The 17,147-nt window shown below is 34.6% G+C and overlaps 3 protein-coding genes across 7 annotated transcripts; 2 read left to right on the forward strand and 1 right to left on the reverse strand.

Annotated features, from left to right (window-relative positions):
* Positions 1 to 69: 69 nt before the first annotated feature.
* LOC126850987 (non-canonical poly(A) RNA polymerase protein Trf4-1-like) lies at positions 70 to 5,098 on the forward strand. 2 transcript variants are annotated; one of them, XM_050594479.1, is made up of 9 exons: positions 70 to 263; positions 530 to 1,149; positions 2,025 to 2,195; positions 2,428 to 2,785; positions 2,877 to 3,023; positions 3,104 to 3,297; positions 3,402 to 3,555; positions 3,824 to 3,959; positions 4,099 to 5,098. In XM_050594479.1, exons 2-9 carry the CDS (start codon positions 584 to 586, stop codon positions 4,299 to 4,301), a joined length of 1,929 nt encoding a protein of 642 aa, XP_050450436.1. In that variant the 5' UTR covers positions 70 to 263; positions 530 to 583; the 3' UTR covers positions 4,302 to 5,098. The 2 variants fall into 2 exon arrangements, with proteins under 2 accessions (XP_050450436.1, XP_050450437.1); XM_050594480.1 differs by having other exon boundaries at positions 124 to 263; positions 3,824 to 3,991; positions 4,099 to 4,287.
* A 2,051-nt stretch (positions 5,099 to 7,149) lies between these two features.
* On the reverse strand, positions 7,150 to 8,752 carry LOC126850993 (cytochrome c oxidase subunit 4 isoform 1, mitochondrial-like). 4 transcript variants are annotated; one of them, XM_050594492.1, is made up of 4 exons: positions 8,481 to 8,752; positions 7,821 to 8,018; positions 7,552 to 7,744; positions 7,150 to 7,473 (listed from the first exon to the last, which is right to left on the reverse strand). In XM_050594492.1, the coding sequence occupies exons 2-4, from the start codon at positions 8,010 to 8,012 to the stop codon at positions 7,352 to 7,354; spliced, it is 507 nt and encodes a 168-aa protein (XP_050450449.1). In that variant the 5' UTR covers positions 8,013 to 8,018; positions 8,481 to 8,752; the 3' UTR covers positions 7,150 to 7,351. The 4 variants fall into 4 exon arrangements, with proteins under 4 accessions (XP_050450449.1, XP_050450447.1, XP_050450450.1 ...); XM_050594490.1 differs by having other exon boundaries at positions 8,552 to 8,747; XM_050594493.1 differs by having other exon boundaries at positions 8,396 to 8,542.
* Positions 8,753 to 9,091: 339 nt separating this feature from the next.
* LOC126850984 (arginine/serine-rich protein PNISR-like) lies at positions 9,092 to 17,058 on the forward strand. The gene is made up of 12 exons (XM_050594477.1): positions 9,092 to 9,710; positions 9,803 to 9,991; positions 10,094 to 10,347; positions 10,754 to 10,925; positions 11,060 to 11,241; positions 11,716 to 11,970; positions 12,121 to 12,223; positions 13,172 to 13,243; positions 13,607 to 13,701; positions 13,793 to 13,952; positions 14,031 to 14,957; positions 16,884 to 17,058. The coding sequence occupies exons 1-11, from the start codon at positions 9,617 to 9,619 to the stop codon at positions 14,930 to 14,932; spliced, it is 2,478 nt and encodes an 825-aa protein (XP_050450434.1). The 5' UTR covers positions 9,092 to 9,616; the 3' UTR covers positions 14,933 to 14,957; positions 16,884 to 17,058.
* The last annotated feature ends 89 nt before the right edge of the window (positions 17,059 to 17,147 follow it).

Here is a 17,147-nt window from a genome sequence, read left to right on the forward strand (position 1 = left end):
TGGGCACGGGTTTCACGGAGCGTCGCGCAGAATCTCGCGATATCTCGCTAGGAATCACCCCCTTAATCGGGCACCGTCGGCGAATCTCGGGCTCGGCTCGCGGTCGTGTCCCTCGACCCGTTCCTGCGCCGTGTATGAATATCTCGCGTTTAGTTTAGTGTCTAGCGCAGGTTACGGTCCGACCGACGGACCGGGATATTACACGACGTGCGCGATATCGCGACAAGTGTCGACGGCTCGGTTCAGAGTGATACATATACGAGGTAAAAAGGGTGACATAAACGGATAAAGGCGCGCGCGACGTTGAAGGGGAGTGACACGCGACGTGGTGCGTGGTGCGCCCGCCCGTACGCACGCACGGCGTCGAGAACGCGCGACCGACCGCACGCACGCACACACACATTCATACATACACCACACACAACACACACACACACACATATATATATATACACACAGTATATATTTATATATATGTATATATATATATATATATATATATATATATATACACTCGCAAACGTACGAGGGCACGGAAGGAGGAGACCGCCGACGGTTTCTCCCGTCCCACGGCGCCAATTTAATGGATCCGACCATCGGTTGGTACCAACCGGAGCAGTACGGCCCCGCTAAGAACCTGTGGATGCACATCTGGGAGGTGGAGAAGGGCATCGACGTACTGACCCTGCGTAACGACGCGAACACTGCGATGGGCGTGCGGCTGCAGCAGGACTTTCTCGCGCTGGACACGAGCCCGGCGGCGGCTACGACCACGGCCGGCACCACGCCGTCATCCAACACCGGCACCGCCGGCACCACCACGGGCTTAGGCTTGGGTAATAATAACGGCGGCGGCTGCAGCAGTAGCAGCAGCAGCAACAGCAGCAACAACAACGGCAATGCCAACGGCGGCAATGTCAGCAACGGTAACAACGGCCGCGCCGCCGTTCACGGCAATGCCGCCGGCAACGGCGAACAGCATCGCGTACCCCACAACGCCTGCAATAATTACTACAATCCGTCGCGCAGGAAAAGCGATAATCGCGCGAGCACCTACGGCATGAATTACAATTACGAAGCCCTCGTGGGCGAGTACGGTGGCTGTCCCTGGCGTGTGCCGAATAAGCAATACTCCAGGGGAGTGATCGGGTGAGTATCATCGATAGCGTCTTTTTTCATTTTCGTCAAGAAAACTCGCCACACGGTCCATATGGTTATTAGTTAGGTTAGGTGTACTTTGTATAGAGTGTCTCGACGCGACGCTCCCGGAAATATGATATTCAAGGCTAAACGGGACGGCGATTGTAGCTGGATTTAGAAGCGAATGCTGGGAATCGAAGCCTATGATTTAAATGTTTGGAAATTTCTTTATTTTAATTTGCGATTTAAATATATTCTTGTGCCTGTGTAAGGCTTCACGAGGTGCCATGCATCTCTTTGCGTTCAGACATCAACTATGTAGGTTTACAAATAAAACCATATACAGCTACAAAAAGTTTAAAGTTGTATCATTATAATTCGTTGGGCTGTAAAAAAAATTGTAAACATGTTTTATATTTAGATATACAATTCAAGGGACATTTTGGGGGATTATAGATGAAGGACAAGATGAAAGTATCTCGCAAAGATACCTTCAATAATGCTCGACGGAAATTCTAAACAATATTTGTATAGAAATTTGCATTTATTAATTATGTTTTCATATTCATTATAGCAGATTAACATATTGATTCTTTGTAAGCTCTATTGGATCAATACTTATAAAGGAAACATTTATTAAATGAATATTAAAATATAATATGAGTATATATTACATAATATATACACTTAGGATCAAATCTTTTTACCAATTGAATATTTTGCATATTATTTTTATCCTCTTGTGCAACTTTTTTATATATTCAAGATATATATATTAAAAGAGAATAATTGAACAATGAAAATAAAAAAAGACATTTTAGGAATATTTAAAAACTTATTCTAGGTAATACTGTGCATTGAATATAATGATGTATTCTGTTTAGATTACATGAAGAAATAGAAGATTTTTTTGCATACATGTGTCCCTCTCACGAAGAGCACGTTTTAAGAATAAGAGTTGTAAAAAGAATAGAACAAGTAATTTATGATCTCTGGCCAGACTCTAAAGTCGAGGTGTTTGGCAGTTTTCGTACTGGTTTATATTTGCCTACAAGGTATGTGTTGATATACAAAGATATCTATATAAAAATCATAACTTAATGTTTGTTTGTTATGAAATTATTCATAAAATAGGTAATACTCTCTCTAACAAATTTAAAAAAAATTTAAATATTTAATTCATATACAATGTGTCTAAAATAATGAGAAAAATATGACTTAGTATATAATTGCATATAATAAAAATCATTACATACCATATATATCTTCCATCTTTTACTATTACAGTGACATAGACTTGGTAGTAATAGGGATGTGGACAAATCTTCCATTACGTACTTTGGAACGTGCTTTACTAGATCAAAATATCGCTGAGCCATCATCTATTAAAGTGTTGGACAAGGCCAGTGTGCCGATCGTCAAACTGACCGACAAAGAAAGCGAGATTAAAGTGGACATCAGTTTTAACATGAACAATGGTGTCAAATCTGCAGAGTTAATAAACTCCTTTAAGAGGCGATATCCAGTGCTAGAGAAACTAGTCATGGTGCTGAAACAATTCCTACTACAGAGAGATCTTAACGAAGTGTTTACCGGTGGTATATCCTCCTATAGTCTAATACTCATGACCATTAGTTTTTTACAAGTGAGTTTAATCATCGTAACAAATATGTTAGAATCCTAATTAGCTAATTAGATCAAATTAAAATCAAAATTGTTTTCTTTGATTGCTTCAGATGCATCCAAGAAAAAAAGCTTCTTGTTCAGATGCCAATCTAGGGGTGCTGTTGATTGAATTTCTAGAACTATATGGCAGAAATTTCAATTATGTTAACACTGGTATTCGTGTAAAGGATGGTGGTACTTACATATCTAAAGAGGAGGTTTAGTAACTTTTTACATTTACAGTAGTTAGAGTTTTACATATAGAAGCGTTTACTAATAATTTTATATTAATTAATAGGTTCAACGAGACATGATAGATGGCCATCGACCATCCTTGTTGTGTATAGAAGATCCACTGACACCCGGAAATGATATTGGCCGTAGTAGTTACGGCGCTTTATATGTAAAAGATGCATTTGATTGGGCCTATTTTGTTCTTACTCAAGCAGTTAATCCCTTAAATATCTTAGCCAATGACGCCAGTAAAGTAAGGTAAAGTAAGACCTATAATTCTTTTTTATATTCTTTTTCTAAATTTTATTTTATTTGTATGATATCGAAAACTGTAACAAATGATATACTTTTATTATATGTAGCATTCTAGGAAGAATAATCCGCGTGACCGACGAAGTAATAGATTACCGTAGATGGATCAAAGAAACATTCCCACTACCTGTAAGTGAAGGAGATTCTCTGTCAAGCTCAACTGGTTCTGATGCATCTACCCTTTCAGCTCCTGCCAGTGATACAGTAAATATTTTAAAAATAAATATCTTTATTAAATCTTTTATTGTATCATTATATCGATATCATATTTCTTTATATCAGTAATATCTTCCTTTAATATTGACTTTATTTCACGTCTCATAATATATATATATATATATATATATATATATATATATATATATATATATATAGAAATAGAGAATAATATTGTATAACTCAAAACATAATTATGACATGTGTGGCACAATGAGATCGTTTTTAATAATTGGATCACTAATTTGTCTTTAAGGATTCCGAGTGCAGTCGTGGCAATTCTCCGAACACTGGCGGAAAAAACGATAATGATAAAAATAAAGATAGGCACATTTATAATAGTCAAATTCATCCTTATCCGGGAAAGAAAACCTTCAAGGGAATCACTCATGGTATGGCATTCAAGCGATTCTGTTTGCTACCTGTGTGTATTACAAAATTGCTGTAATAAAGAGATGATATGAATAATATAATATTCGAGTTTATTCTGTATTGCCTCGGTGTTATCTTGTCGATGTTTTTTTTTTGCAGCTCATCACCAACAGAATTTCAAAGGCAGTTATCATATCAACAACAATATAGCTGGTCAAAACAAAATTAAGCACGCACTTCACAATAACGGAAACAATAATAACAATAACAATAATACTAGTCACAGTCCGAATTCTAGACCAAACATAATGAAGAGCAAGAAACAGCGTATGATGCAGCGAACAGGTGATTGTGTACGGTGATGAAACATATATGATAATTTTGGACATTACTTCCGTCACTTAAGTAGCGAGCTCAATATCATAACTGTGTGATAGAAAGACAGCGATTAACGTCGATCACATTACAACTGAATCATCCTATACGATTCTCTTCTCTTTTTTATTATTTTCAATTAAATATACAGAAGGGCACAAAAAATATTTACAATTCTAAACGAACTTACAGTTTGGTAATTTTACAATTCTTGTACAAGACAAGAATGCCCAAGCAAAAAATGGCTATACATATATACATATATATATATACATATTTATTTTTTTTTTCCAATTTGCCAGAATCACTTTTCATTGTACGCAAAAATTTATGTATCAAAGACGTACAGAATTTCTAATCGCGAATCGAGATAGGATTTGTTTATATTTCACTTTTATTGTACAGGCTGTACCTGTGTAATGTTTTATGAATTATTGTTTAAAAAATCAGAAAGTTATTATTGCCATTGTTAAATAGCAATTGCGTGTTCAGCCATGATGAGTAATATATCATAATACATTTATAGTACGAATGGGAGGGTGTGTATATATATACACACACACACACACACACATATATATATACACACACACATACATACACACACGAATATGAGTTGTACATTTTTCTCTCGGGAACCTTAATAGATAAAACTATAAAATACGTGCTGATAGTGACAACAGAAACTTAGTTTTCTATATGGAACTATATTCTTATAACAAGAGTGACAGCGAATTTGTGATGATATTGGGATTTATCTAATGTACATATTGTAATATATATATACGTGTATATATATATATATATATATATATATATATATATATATATATATATATGTATCATCAAAGAGATATAGAAGTAAGTCTAAGAGTTACCTACTATAAATATCTTTGTACTATAATAATCTTTGTTTTTTTTCTTTTTTTAAATTTATAAATATCTAAAAGTATTCATTACAATGGTTTTATTATAAAAACTCGCGATTAAAATCATATCTATTTGAGAATGTACTATTGTTTCTCTCTATATTTTTTCTCTACCATTTTCTCAAACATATAAACGAAATATATCGTGAAAATTTTGGTATATTTTTCAGATTTTAATAAAATTACAGGTTCATGTGCGTGTGTGTGTGTGCACGCGCTAGTGGAATACGATGGTATAAAAAGTAAAGAAAATTTTGAATAAAAATATTTTTAAAAAATAGCTTATTATCTTGAGACATAACACACACATACACTCATACAATGTGATGACAACGCTTCGAATCTTTGCAGTCTATTTCGTAGCAACAATTCCTTTTTTTCCTGCAAATTTACTTTACATTTTTTTGTACAGGAACACTAATTTCTTGATGTTAGTTCACATAATTCTTAATATCTCCTCAACAATGACGTATTATTTTTATATCAGATAATTAAAACACATGTTTCTATTATACAAAGGGAAAAAACGAAGAATCTGATATTTATGAATCTTACATTGCATTTCATGAAACTTATGTATATGACAATACGCAAAAAAGGCCTTGACATTACTTAAAAGCTCCGTATGTTACGTTCGTCGATCATGGTAGACGTAGTTCATTATTGAATATTACATTCCGTTGACGCAATAACTAAGAGGACAGAGAATAGAATGTTTATTGTAACAAATCTCTTCAATAATGTCAGATCAAAATTTTTTCTGGTGCAGCTGTATTTTTTGTATGTTCAACGATTTTTAACATGCGATGCAAGGATTGTTCCTAAATTCTTTAATTTAGTCACGTGAATTGAGGATATTTAGCTTTCAAATTTTTTTTAAATTATATAATACCCAATATTTTTTTCATGTATATTGTTTAACTTAAAGAGCTCTTTCGTATATATAATATTGTATGCTGTGATTGAATTTAATAATTAAATTGTCAATTGCTTAAAGATATATATAAATATATATAAATATATAATTTAAATGTTACTGTGTAAAGCATTATATAGCCATACTACATTTTTAAAACTATGTAAACTTATTATTACCGCTTAGTGATCCTCAGCAAGTTACGTGTTTTTTATAAATATCAGAATTTCGTAATCATACACATTGAAAGTTTGATAACGAAATTACTTCGTAATCACTCATATTTATCGAATTTTCCCGAGCGATTATTGGAATTTCTGTAAAAACAAAAAAAAAAATGAAAAAGAAAAAAAAGAGTTTAATAAATATGAATGATGCCGATGTCTGATCTTAATTATTTCTTGTCATTTGTATACTTTTCAGGAAAGCGATTTTACCTCATAGTTATTATTTAAAAACAGTTAGATTATAAACTTCTTGATAGCAATATGAATCTCTATAATAATCTCCATATTTTCCAAAAATTTTTTGATAGTCGTGTATATTTATATTCATACGAATATATATTTTTAAATAAGCAATAATGTAACGATGTAAAACACGATCAGTAATGCAGCTTTACCTTTGTAGAATTTTACTGTCGTCTCACAACTGTTACATCGAGATTGTAAAAAAAAAAAATTAATTAAATGCATTACACTCTGACAGTTCGTAACTGTGTAATTACGAACTTTTGAAAGTACAGGCATTTAATGCCTGTTGTCTGTTTTTTTTTCTATAAAAACTTGCATGAGGAGAAAGGAAAGTGAGATAGCAATTATGCGATTAGACATTGTCAATCTGGCAGCGACTTGTACTTATAATTAACTCTATTTGTAAGTTTGTATACATATATTTAATATAAAGCGAAAAATGTGTGAGAATGTACAGAAATGAAATAAATCTTACTTACCTTTTTCTTCAATCACAAATTCAACATATTCCAATAAATTTACATTTTCATACAATTTTTAATATACTAATTTATATTTATACATTTCACATATAATTTAATATGCTGATTAATATTAATGATGTTCTAATGTAATCACATGGCATTTATTAAATTTTAGCCACTTGTACGTATATACAAGTGTTCAAGGAAAGAATTACTGTACATAGTGAGACTATATTTTATTCAAGAATAGATAATTTAATTTTCTTTCAACTTTCGAGCAAAGGGTCCATCGATCGGATTCATGTCAAGCTTCTTCATACGCTCTAATTGTGCCAATCGACGTTCTAACGAGAATGTTTCTGGTAATTCTGGAGTAGCTAAAAGAGAAAAAAATAATACTGTATTAAATCAAGATTTTTCAAAGTGAATCGAGTGGCATCAAAATAGAAACATACCAAATACTTTGAAATACAGGAATAACCATATGGCAGAGCTTATAAATAAGCAACATATTCCAATAATGCCTTTCCACTCTCCTGTCGGTGCTTCCATTTCGCTAAATGTTTGGCGAAAACTAGCACGATATAAACATTTCTTCTCTTCAATAGATAGCTTCTTCCAGTCTCCCTTTTCTTTCTCTCTCAGCGCCTGATATGGTAGTTTGACAATTGTAATCAAATAGTTATTTATAAAATATTATTTCAGCATTATCTTCTTTTCTTACCATCACATCAGGGGTATTTTCCTTCCAACGTATTGCAGGACAGGGGAAATCTACTCGATCTATGTAACTGGGTTCACCATTGAATCCATAGCCAACCACATCTCTATTACCGATTCTATCCACTGTCAGCAATCCGCATCTTTGTATTTGGATAACGGGTCGCAAGCGACTCGCGAATAATCTACCTGCCATTGTTTACTGAAAAATATTGGAATATTGTACATTTTCGGCAAGGTTTTCAAAAAACAAATTTTTTTTCTACAATAGCGACAGTTTTACATACATAATTCAGCATCTTTTTTGATTTTTCGAATCTAGTACATCAATATCTTGTCAAGATATGTATGTATGTATGTATGTATTTATATATATATATATATATATATATATAATTAATTTGATTAGTTCTTTATCATAAAATTAATTATTTGTCATATAACATGAAAGTTAATACACGATCCCCAAGATATTTGCCTTAACATTGAATTAATAATCGTTGTCAAGAAACGTCAATATTCAAGAATATTTCATACCTTCGAAATTACATACGATTATATGTCGAGTGCGAGTATTACCTAACTGATAATAACGCTAGTAGAGAGTCGAGAATGGAAATTGCGCATAAAAAAAAATTACGCACAGAGAGACGGACCGAGTTACATAATCGGGATAATATCACGATTCTAATTGGGATCTTGTCGCGTGAAGAAACGGAAAATTAATACACTTACTATCTGCGAAGACACTTCGTGAGTTCGCGCAGGACGAAGTAAAATGGCCTAGAATAGCACCAGATGTCAAGTACGTTCAAGAATGCGGCTCGCCGTTTTCTTCTGATGAAATTGCTTCTGATTTGAAGCTGTTTTGAAAGAACTTTCGATTAATCGGGGAATTGTTGGACAATTTTTTACTATCGCTTCGAAGAACATTAAATTCGATCAATAAAAATAAAATAAATGGACATCACTATGCTGATCTATCCCAGACTTTTTATATATTCTACTAGACCGCAAAAGGCGATGAAAAAGAACAGGTATATTTGATTTTGGCAGAATACATAGATTGGGTTAATATACTGTCCGTGTATCATATTTCAGTTTGCCGGCAATTATTAAAGTATAAGCTACCTTCACATATATATAAGTATAATGATTATGTGAGAAATATATATGAGAGATAAGAAAATAAAAATTCAGAAATATATTCTGCCCAAATTAAATATGGCTGCTGTTGCTTCATCTTAGATAAATCTGTGAGTTCTGTTCATGCTTTTAATTCATGTAGATAATTTTGCAAACGGAGCTTGATGTAAGAAAATGGAGCGCGCGCTTTGTTCATTTGGTAACACTGTGTGACAAAATCAGTCGAAGAAATGTAATTGATGTGATTTGATACTTACTCTTTATCCAGCAAAACATTTTCGCAGAACGCAATAGAATCTTGCTTGTATTTCGCAAAAGTGTATACCGGTGAAAATGTAACCGGTACACCACACAAGGAGATTTGTATATAAGAACAGTGCTCGTTATAAAATTTCCGCTCAGACGACATAGTAACACTCCGGTATACACATATTCATATTTTATTGGAATTGGACACCGTGAGAACGATAAAAAAAATACGCAAAGATGCTCTTTCATTAGTCGTAGTCCGAATTTCTGCTTCAGCGATGTAAGGAATTCGAATATATTCTCTTTACTGTGATAGAGAACACTGTAGTAATCTGGCAAGAGAATATTGTGTATACTGTGTTAAACCTCAGCTGGGTCTAGAATTTCGTTGCGATATCTCCGTAGATGAAGATGAGCGGAGATATGTTTGAGGGAAAGGATTATCCGACCCAGTGGGCGCTCAATCCCACCGCCTATCAAAACATGAGTAACGATCAAGGTAATTTTTGACAATAGATATTTCTATAAATCTTCACATTTTGTGGTTCTCAATAATGCATAAATGACTGATAATTGCTTGTCTGGAAATAGTGGATTGGGCAGCTCTGGCGCAACAATGGATCAAAATGAAAGAGACAGTCGTACCACCAGCACCACCACCACCAACTATAAATCCCATATATTCCGCAAATGATGGCAGTGGCGAAGCACCAATGGATATGGATACCAAAGATGATGAAGTGCCTCCAGCACCGCCTGCACCAACTATCAGTGGATCTGGTGAGAGAAAGCGTTCTGAAGATTTTATATTTGAAAGAGATAATAAGCAAAATAATTATCAAAGTTGACAGCATAAGATATCATTTTCTGTTATATGAATAGAAGCCTGGACTCAGTGGAACCAGTGGGGTCACTGGAACACTTCAGCATCTGGAACAGGAAGTTGGGAATGGAGTGGCGTACCACCACCTGGTGTCACTATAGGTCCTGATGGCAAGCCAATCGGACTTCCAGCTATGCCAGTTATACCACCTGCGCCAACAATATCTACCACCACTGATTTTAATACGCCCCCTCCTGCTACACCGTCTCTGTATTCGTACAATTCAGTGTCACCGGCACAACCGTACAATCAGGTATAGTTGAAAAAAAATAAAAACAATCTGTAACAGTAACAATATGTTAGACAGAGAGAGAAAGAGAGAGTAATAAAGTTATTAAATTCTTCTTAATAATTTCCTAAAAATTTATGCTATTAATTAAATGCTATTAACTAAATGCTATTAATCTAAATATTTTGGATACTGAGATATTATATACATGATCTATTGTTTCAAACATGATAAATTTATTTTCAAATTTTCTATTTTTTATGCTATTGTAAATGATTTATTATGTCATAATCATATTTCTTCTTAGATATTCAATTGTCTAAATTGAATATCTAACTATGCTATATGGTTTTCTGAATATTTTCATTGAAAAAAAATTACAAAGTTTCCATTTCTCAATTAGGTATCTTATTATGTGCTTCCTTATTAGGTTACTAATTATTGGTCTGGAGATCCACCTAATACAATATCATCACAACCACCTCCTTTCATGAAGAGTATGAGGCATACAAACAGAACACCGCACATGAGAGTAATGGATCCGGTTCGATGTCGAGATGATAGAGAAAAGACACCAGAAGAGGATACTACTACGACTATAGGTAAAAATTTTAGAAAGTATAATAAAGATAATTATCTTGTTACAATTGAAGTTCAACTAGTTATTACATATTACATATATAGAATTACATATATAGTAATTTGCTATAACTCACTGTTGATCTATTCTACATAGATGCCGCAAAACGGAGACAATTACCAGCATGGATTCGTGAAGGACTGGAGAAAATGGAGAAGGAGAAACAGAAGGCTATGGAGAGAGAGCGGCTAGAGATCTTGAGAAAGCAAGAATTGGAGGCTCGCAAGCAAGCAGAGGATGAAGCGTGTGCAGTGCTTAATCCTAGCAAGAGTAAATTTGTAAGTCTTAATCCTTACACTAGAGTTTTAAATAAATAGAGCAGTGGACCTTCCTTATCACTTCTAGCATTGCCATATACAGTTCTTTTCAGGTTTTATAGCTTCAATAGAGCAGCGCATGTAAATATGCTGCGTAAGATTAACTTAAGATTTACAATGTGTATTGCAGTTTATTTATATATTAAATAAATATATTGAATGCCGCTGACAATTGAAAATGATAATCATTAATCAAGTGCCAGCTGCAAATGACAAGTATTAGCATGTCATACTCTTCTATAGTCTCAATGACTGCCTGAATCAGGTGGAAGAAAAACCACAAATCAAAAATTGCAACGCTGCAATCGCTTTTCTATTTATTTAGATAATTACATTCGTATTACATTTTTTTCAAACTCGACTTCAATCTCGATTCGACAGTTTTGCATGTTTGTGAAAATTACATATCGCCGCCGCATTTTTCATGATTTTCAGGATTCTGATTCCGAGAAGGAGACTGAACAGGACTTTGATGTAGCGAGTAGCGCACGCGGACCGCAATCCGTAGATAAGAACTATGATCGCACCCCGGATATAGTTGTTCGGCCGCGAAAGTCACGATTCAGAGATGCTGACTCACCAGAATCTCACGCGGATGCCGACGAGAGTCCAACTGCCACGACTAGTGCGGTTCCAGCGGTCGCTACCAGATCGCAAAAGCGATCTCTAGATGAGATTTTCCAGGATGTGGTAAGTAAAAGATGGCATTCAAAGTTAATCTGAATTAGCATCAAGATTAAAAGTTAACTAAGATACAAATTAATTCGATGGCAAATATTCTTAATTAATTAATTTTGTCACAACACATGAAATATAATTTGTGCTTTTTGTGTGTCGCAGATGTTGAAAGTAAGACGATCGCTGACGGAAATACTTTTGGAGGTAACGAACGAAGAGATTGCCGCAGTATGCAGAGAGGTTTGGAGCCGCGCACGTGCCAAAGGTACCCCAGATACACACGATAGAACTAACCAATTGCATTTCCGTGCTTTTGCTCGTCGAAGCACAAAGTCCGCAGATTCAGTGAGCCTATTCGCCGCGCCATGCTGCGACGAAGCTGTGCGATTGTGTAATATAAAGTTGAAAGAAGCATTAAACAGAGATTCCTTAATGCGTAGACTTAATTATTCGGCAATTTCAGGATATCCTGCTTTTTTGTTTTCAGGGATTTGCGTTTAGTATAAGGCATATTTCACTGTCTCGCGTTTTAATCACGTAATCGTTTCATATTACGTGCGTAGATTTTTTAGAGGCTTTGTCTTTTTCACGCGCCGGCATTTTTATGCCTGACAATCATCCCGCGCGATATATCTCCTTAGGAGATAAAAACTCTAATATTATATATTTATTTATATTGTAGTGTAAACAAAATGTTTCCATAATCTATAATCGGAATTTTATTTCACCAGAATTTGTTTTAACAAAAATAGATGTTATAATTAGTCAGTAATATTTAATCGAATAATAAGAGATTATACGTCTCTCATATACCCATTTTTACGTCATGGGCACGTTTTATCACTTAACTTTTATACACTTCGAGGCACTTAGCTATGATCCGAATTTTTTTTTTAAGTATCTCTAACTTTTTTTGTTTCGAGTTTTGTGCGGATCTTATCTCCCATTTTCCGATGATAATCCGCATATACCAAATCGCGATGTCGATCAATTTTTTTCGCGCAATATACTATCTTAGTTCGACTTTTGTAAGTGTGAAATAATGTTGTAAAGATTTCTTAAGGTACATAAAAGGAAGCGAAGGGACGAAGGAATGGTTCGGCCCCTCCCCTTACGAAAATGAGCCAATAAAGAGTCATTCAATATTATCAGGGTCATTTATCCGTGCAATAGCACTTTTAGCTTTGGTTACTAAATGCGTATGTATTGTAAGTCCCCGCAGGAGAGATCCCCGTCGCATCCCTCAACAACACGGCTCCTCTTGCTCAGATCACTCGCAAGCTCGGTGAGTAAGCTTCAACACTTAATATAACACACGGCGATATCCTTAGGGAACGACCTAATGAACGACGCAAGTAACTCGTTAAGAGAAAAAAAAAAGAAAAAAAGACACGGGTCAATGCGTGAATATACTCGATATTAACTCGGCTATTCACTCGTAGATATTTATTGCCGCGAGAGAAATGTTTCTTTATCTCTTCCGCTTTTTGTCAGGATATTTCTTAATGAAAATAACGGCTGCGAAAATTAATCGAAGCCGCGAATTTTGTATGTTTTTTTTTCTTTTTTTGATACCCAATCCGATTTTGAAAACATTGATATATCGCGCGTATTGAACGGATGTAATTTCGTCTTCTATCTGCCGTAGGTCTGGGCATCTATGGCGACAGTAACAGCGAGTCCGAGGAAGAGCAAAGCGAACATGCACAGATTCATGATGACGACAGTGACGAGGAGTTGAAGGTAAATGGATCTTGCGAGCAAATTATTTCTTAAATAGATCTTAAATAGACTTCACGAAAATATCAATATAAATTGAATCTCGATTTTGTAGGAAACGTTGAGACGTCGACAGCAGGCATTTCGTAAGACGGAGGAGGAAATTGAGGCGCGTCTTGCTGAGGAGGAAGAGAATGAGGAACAGCGTAGTTACGAGGAGCAAAACAGTAGACAACAAGAAAATCATACCGGTAATACTAGCTGCCGGGAGTCAGGTATGTTTCGACAGATAACAACACAACTGTATGTGGCCGCTGCGCAATTAAGTGTAACTTCCTGACGTCATACTTTAGTTGATGAAAAAGAAACGGTAAATAATCAAAGAGAAGCGTCCGAAACTTTATCGAGCGGCGGGCAAAGTCCACAAACGATGGCGCCGCAGAACGCGCCGACGGCCGACGGCCATCAGCAGATGACGAAAACGAGCAGCACCGTGTCGGGATCGGCCGACTCCGAGTCGAGCAGCACTGAATCCACGAGCAGCTTGTCCGAATCGAGCCGCGAGTCCGCCAAGAAACATGACAAAGCGCGCAAAGCAAGCAAGCAGCTGCAATCACAGTCGCAGCAACGCGAGCCGCAACAGCAGCAGCAGCGCGGTTATCACCAGCGGCGACGAAAATCCAAGAGCAGGAGCAAGTCGCGAAGTGGCAGACGCTCCATCAGATCGTCGCGCTCATCCGAACGCGTGGCGCATAAGAGGCGTTCGCGCTCGAGATCAGCCAAGTCGCGTAAGAACTATCGTTCGCGATCCTCGCGTTCCTCCAGTGATCATAGATCCAACAAGAAGCGTCGCACAAGATCGCGCGATCGGAAACGCGCGAGATCGCGCTCACGTAGCTGCCGACGCTCCAGATCGGTGTCTCCCGACGATCGCAGGAAGTGGTCGCGATCGCGCTCCCGTAAGAGAAAATCTCGCTCGCGTTCCAGAGATAGGCGGAGGAATAGTCGATCACGCAGCAAATCGCGCGTAACAGCGAAACGAAGAGGATCGCGCTCAAGATCACGTGGAGGCGGCAGGGAGAGATCGCGTAGCCGTTCGAGGGATCGCAGACGATCGAGATCGTATGTTTCCAGGAGAAGTCGACGGCGGAGCAGCCGATCCAGATCGCGGGATCGAAGTAGAAAATCACGATCCAAGTCACGACAGTCGAGCCATCGCGATGGTAAGAAGTCGTCACATCGATACAGGAATTGAGCCTGATCTGCTCTCCTAGCTCAAGGTTGTATGAATGTTCATTTTGATTATAGCTTTAACAGAAAATAATACGAAAATTAGTAATACATTCTGTTTTTAACAAGAATTTGTCACGTACATATTATTACATAGATTAATCGAAAATTGCTCTCGAAAATTTTCACTCTTTCTTCTCTTTTTTTCTTTTTGTCGTTGCATCATCACGCACTCAGCTCTCTGTATTGATTCTTAGAATATTTATGTGATATTTCTCATAGATTTTTATGTGTTATAATATCAACGCGATAGTTATAATTATACTTTATGTGTGATCAATATGGTAGCACGGTGCGCATTCTTAAATACATTTTGCATGTAAAGAAGCTTCTTTTCTTTTTATTTGCTTTTTGCTATATAGATATTTATTATTTTCTTGCAATTAATGGCATTAATTAAGGATTAATTGATATTGTATAGTTTCGTTTCTTCTATGTATAAAAAAATATCAAAATGATTGAAAAATTTATGTTATATATCACTAGAACAATTATAAAGTACAAAATTATAAAGTACATCATATGTTGTTGCAAAAAGAGAAAACAGTGAAATTTGCTCAATAATTTTTAAAGATCTACTGAAGACAATTGAGATAAATAATAGAATTACTTCAATTTAAAGGTTTTCTACTATATAGCTATGTTATATAGCTATGTTATAACAGATTTATTATTAGATTTAGTTGTAAGAAATAAAAGCAGCACACGCGCGATTCGAGAGTTGATTAAATGCATTTAAAAAAATGACAGATATGAAGATATTTTGCACTCATATATTCATTGAATATTTAGGTTTAAACAAAGGCAATATAATTAACATAATTATATAATGATTTTCATTGCATAAAAAGTTTCATGCATATTTTATTAATACAATATGATATTTACATACAAAGAAACGTTTTACACTAATTGATAGACGCATATTTTGCTCCCTTTCAGTATCAAAACATCTAAAATTCAAAACTTCCTTTATTTCAAGGATTTCTTGATTTATACATGTTTTATAGGACGGTAACTAGTCAATAAGCTTTTTACATTACATTTAGACACGAACATGTAATTAAAATATATAATTAATTTATGAATTTTACATGCATTATATTTTGCAATAACAAAATAATGTAATATATGAGAGAAAAAACGATATATCAAATTATTATTACATTTTCATTAATAAATGAATTATTGACCGTTTCCTGAGAATTAATTAAATGAGTATAAAAAAATCATAAAATAAGTATAAAAAATAGCATAGTTCTCAAATGCATAATTCTTTTTTCAGAAATTCAAAAAGAATATGCTATTTTGGACAAATTATTTGTACAATTATTTGTTTGTTACGAGTGCAATTATTTGCATCGTGTAAAAATCTGATAAATTAAAATGAATCTAATCGAGTCTAAAATATTAATAATCTTTTTCAATATTAAAAATTAGAATTAAAAGACTCGCAATTTATTAGAAACATGCATATCTTTGATACAATGAATGTTATTTTTGATATTAATAAATAAAATTCATTGAATGTTGCTAATAGAATCTGTACGAGTGCAGATATATATACGCGTATAGATTCTTATTTATATTAAATTAATTATTATATTTAATATATATATACGAGCGTTATAATTATATATATATATATATATATATATATATATATATATATATATATATATTTATATATATTATACAAATGTATTGAATTATCAAAAAGCACTTTAATAACATGAGATTTGTATTCGATTGGAATGAAAAATATATTTGAATTCTGATAAAAAAAAGAAGAAACGTTTTTTGAGATAAATTCTAAAGAGTATTATTGCAAAAATGAAGTGACTTGCAATATATTTTGTAGATTGAATGTGTGCCAGGATGTTGACACGAATCCTAGAAATCTTATTTTGTTTCAGCATCTTCCACACTGGCTTCCGCTCGGCTTCAACGTTTCACTATGATTCAGTTCAACGTATAGCCACACTATTGTGGTACAGTTTTAATTTTTGAATATATCACATTAAATTTTCTCTTAAATATAGTGTATTATAAAAACGTATAACATATAATAAATAGCAATACTTGAGGGTATGTGTTATTAAGTTTGTTTCTAAAATATTACTCTTACTAATATATACAAAGACTATCTATTATCTACCTAGTATCTCTCGTTCCTTTCT

Source organism: Cataglyphis hispanica, chromosome 7, assembly GCF_021464435.1.
Source record: "Cataglyphis hispanica isolate Lineage 1 chromosome 7, ULB_Chis1_1.0, whole genome shotgun sequence".
Lineage (NCBI taxonomy): Eukaryota > Metazoa > Arthropoda > Insecta > Hymenoptera > Formicidae > Cataglyphis > Cataglyphis hispanica.

Coding starts and splice junctions, on each gene's coding strand:
- LOC126850987 (XM_050594479.1), top strand. CDS start 584: ATGGATCCGACCATCGGTTGGTACCAACCGGAGCAGTACGGCCCCGCT. Junction 2,786..2,876: donor TGACCATTAGTTTTTTACAA/GTGAGTTTAATC, acceptor TGATTGCTTCAG/ATGCATCCAAGAAAAAAAGC. Junction 3,960..4,098: donor CTTCAAGGGAATCACTCATG/GTATGGCATTCA, acceptor TTTTTTTTGCAG/CTCATCACCAACAGAATTTC.
- LOC126850993 (XM_050594492.1), bottom strand. CDS start 8,012: ATGGCAGGTAGATTATTCGCGAGTCGCTTGCGACCCGTTATCCAAATA. Junction 7,745..7,820: donor AAAATACCCCTGATGTGATG/GTAAGAAAAGAA, acceptor CTACCATATCAG/GCGCTGAGAGAGAAAGAAAA. Junction 7,474..7,551: donor CCTGTATTTCAAAGTATTTG/GTATGTTTCTAT, acceptor TTTCTCTTTTAG/CTACTCCAGAATTACCAGAA.
- LOC126850984 (XM_050594477.1), top strand. CDS start 9,617: ATGAAGATGAGCGGAGATATGTTTGAGGGAAAGGATTATCCGACCCAG. Junction 10,926..11,059: donor GGATACTACTACGACTATAG/GTAAAAATTTTA, acceptor TATTCTACATAG/ATGCCGCAAAACGGAGACAA. Junction 13,702..13,792: donor ACAGTGACGAGGAGTTGAAG/GTAAATGGATCT, acceptor TCGATTTTGTAG/GAAACGTTGAGACGTCGACA.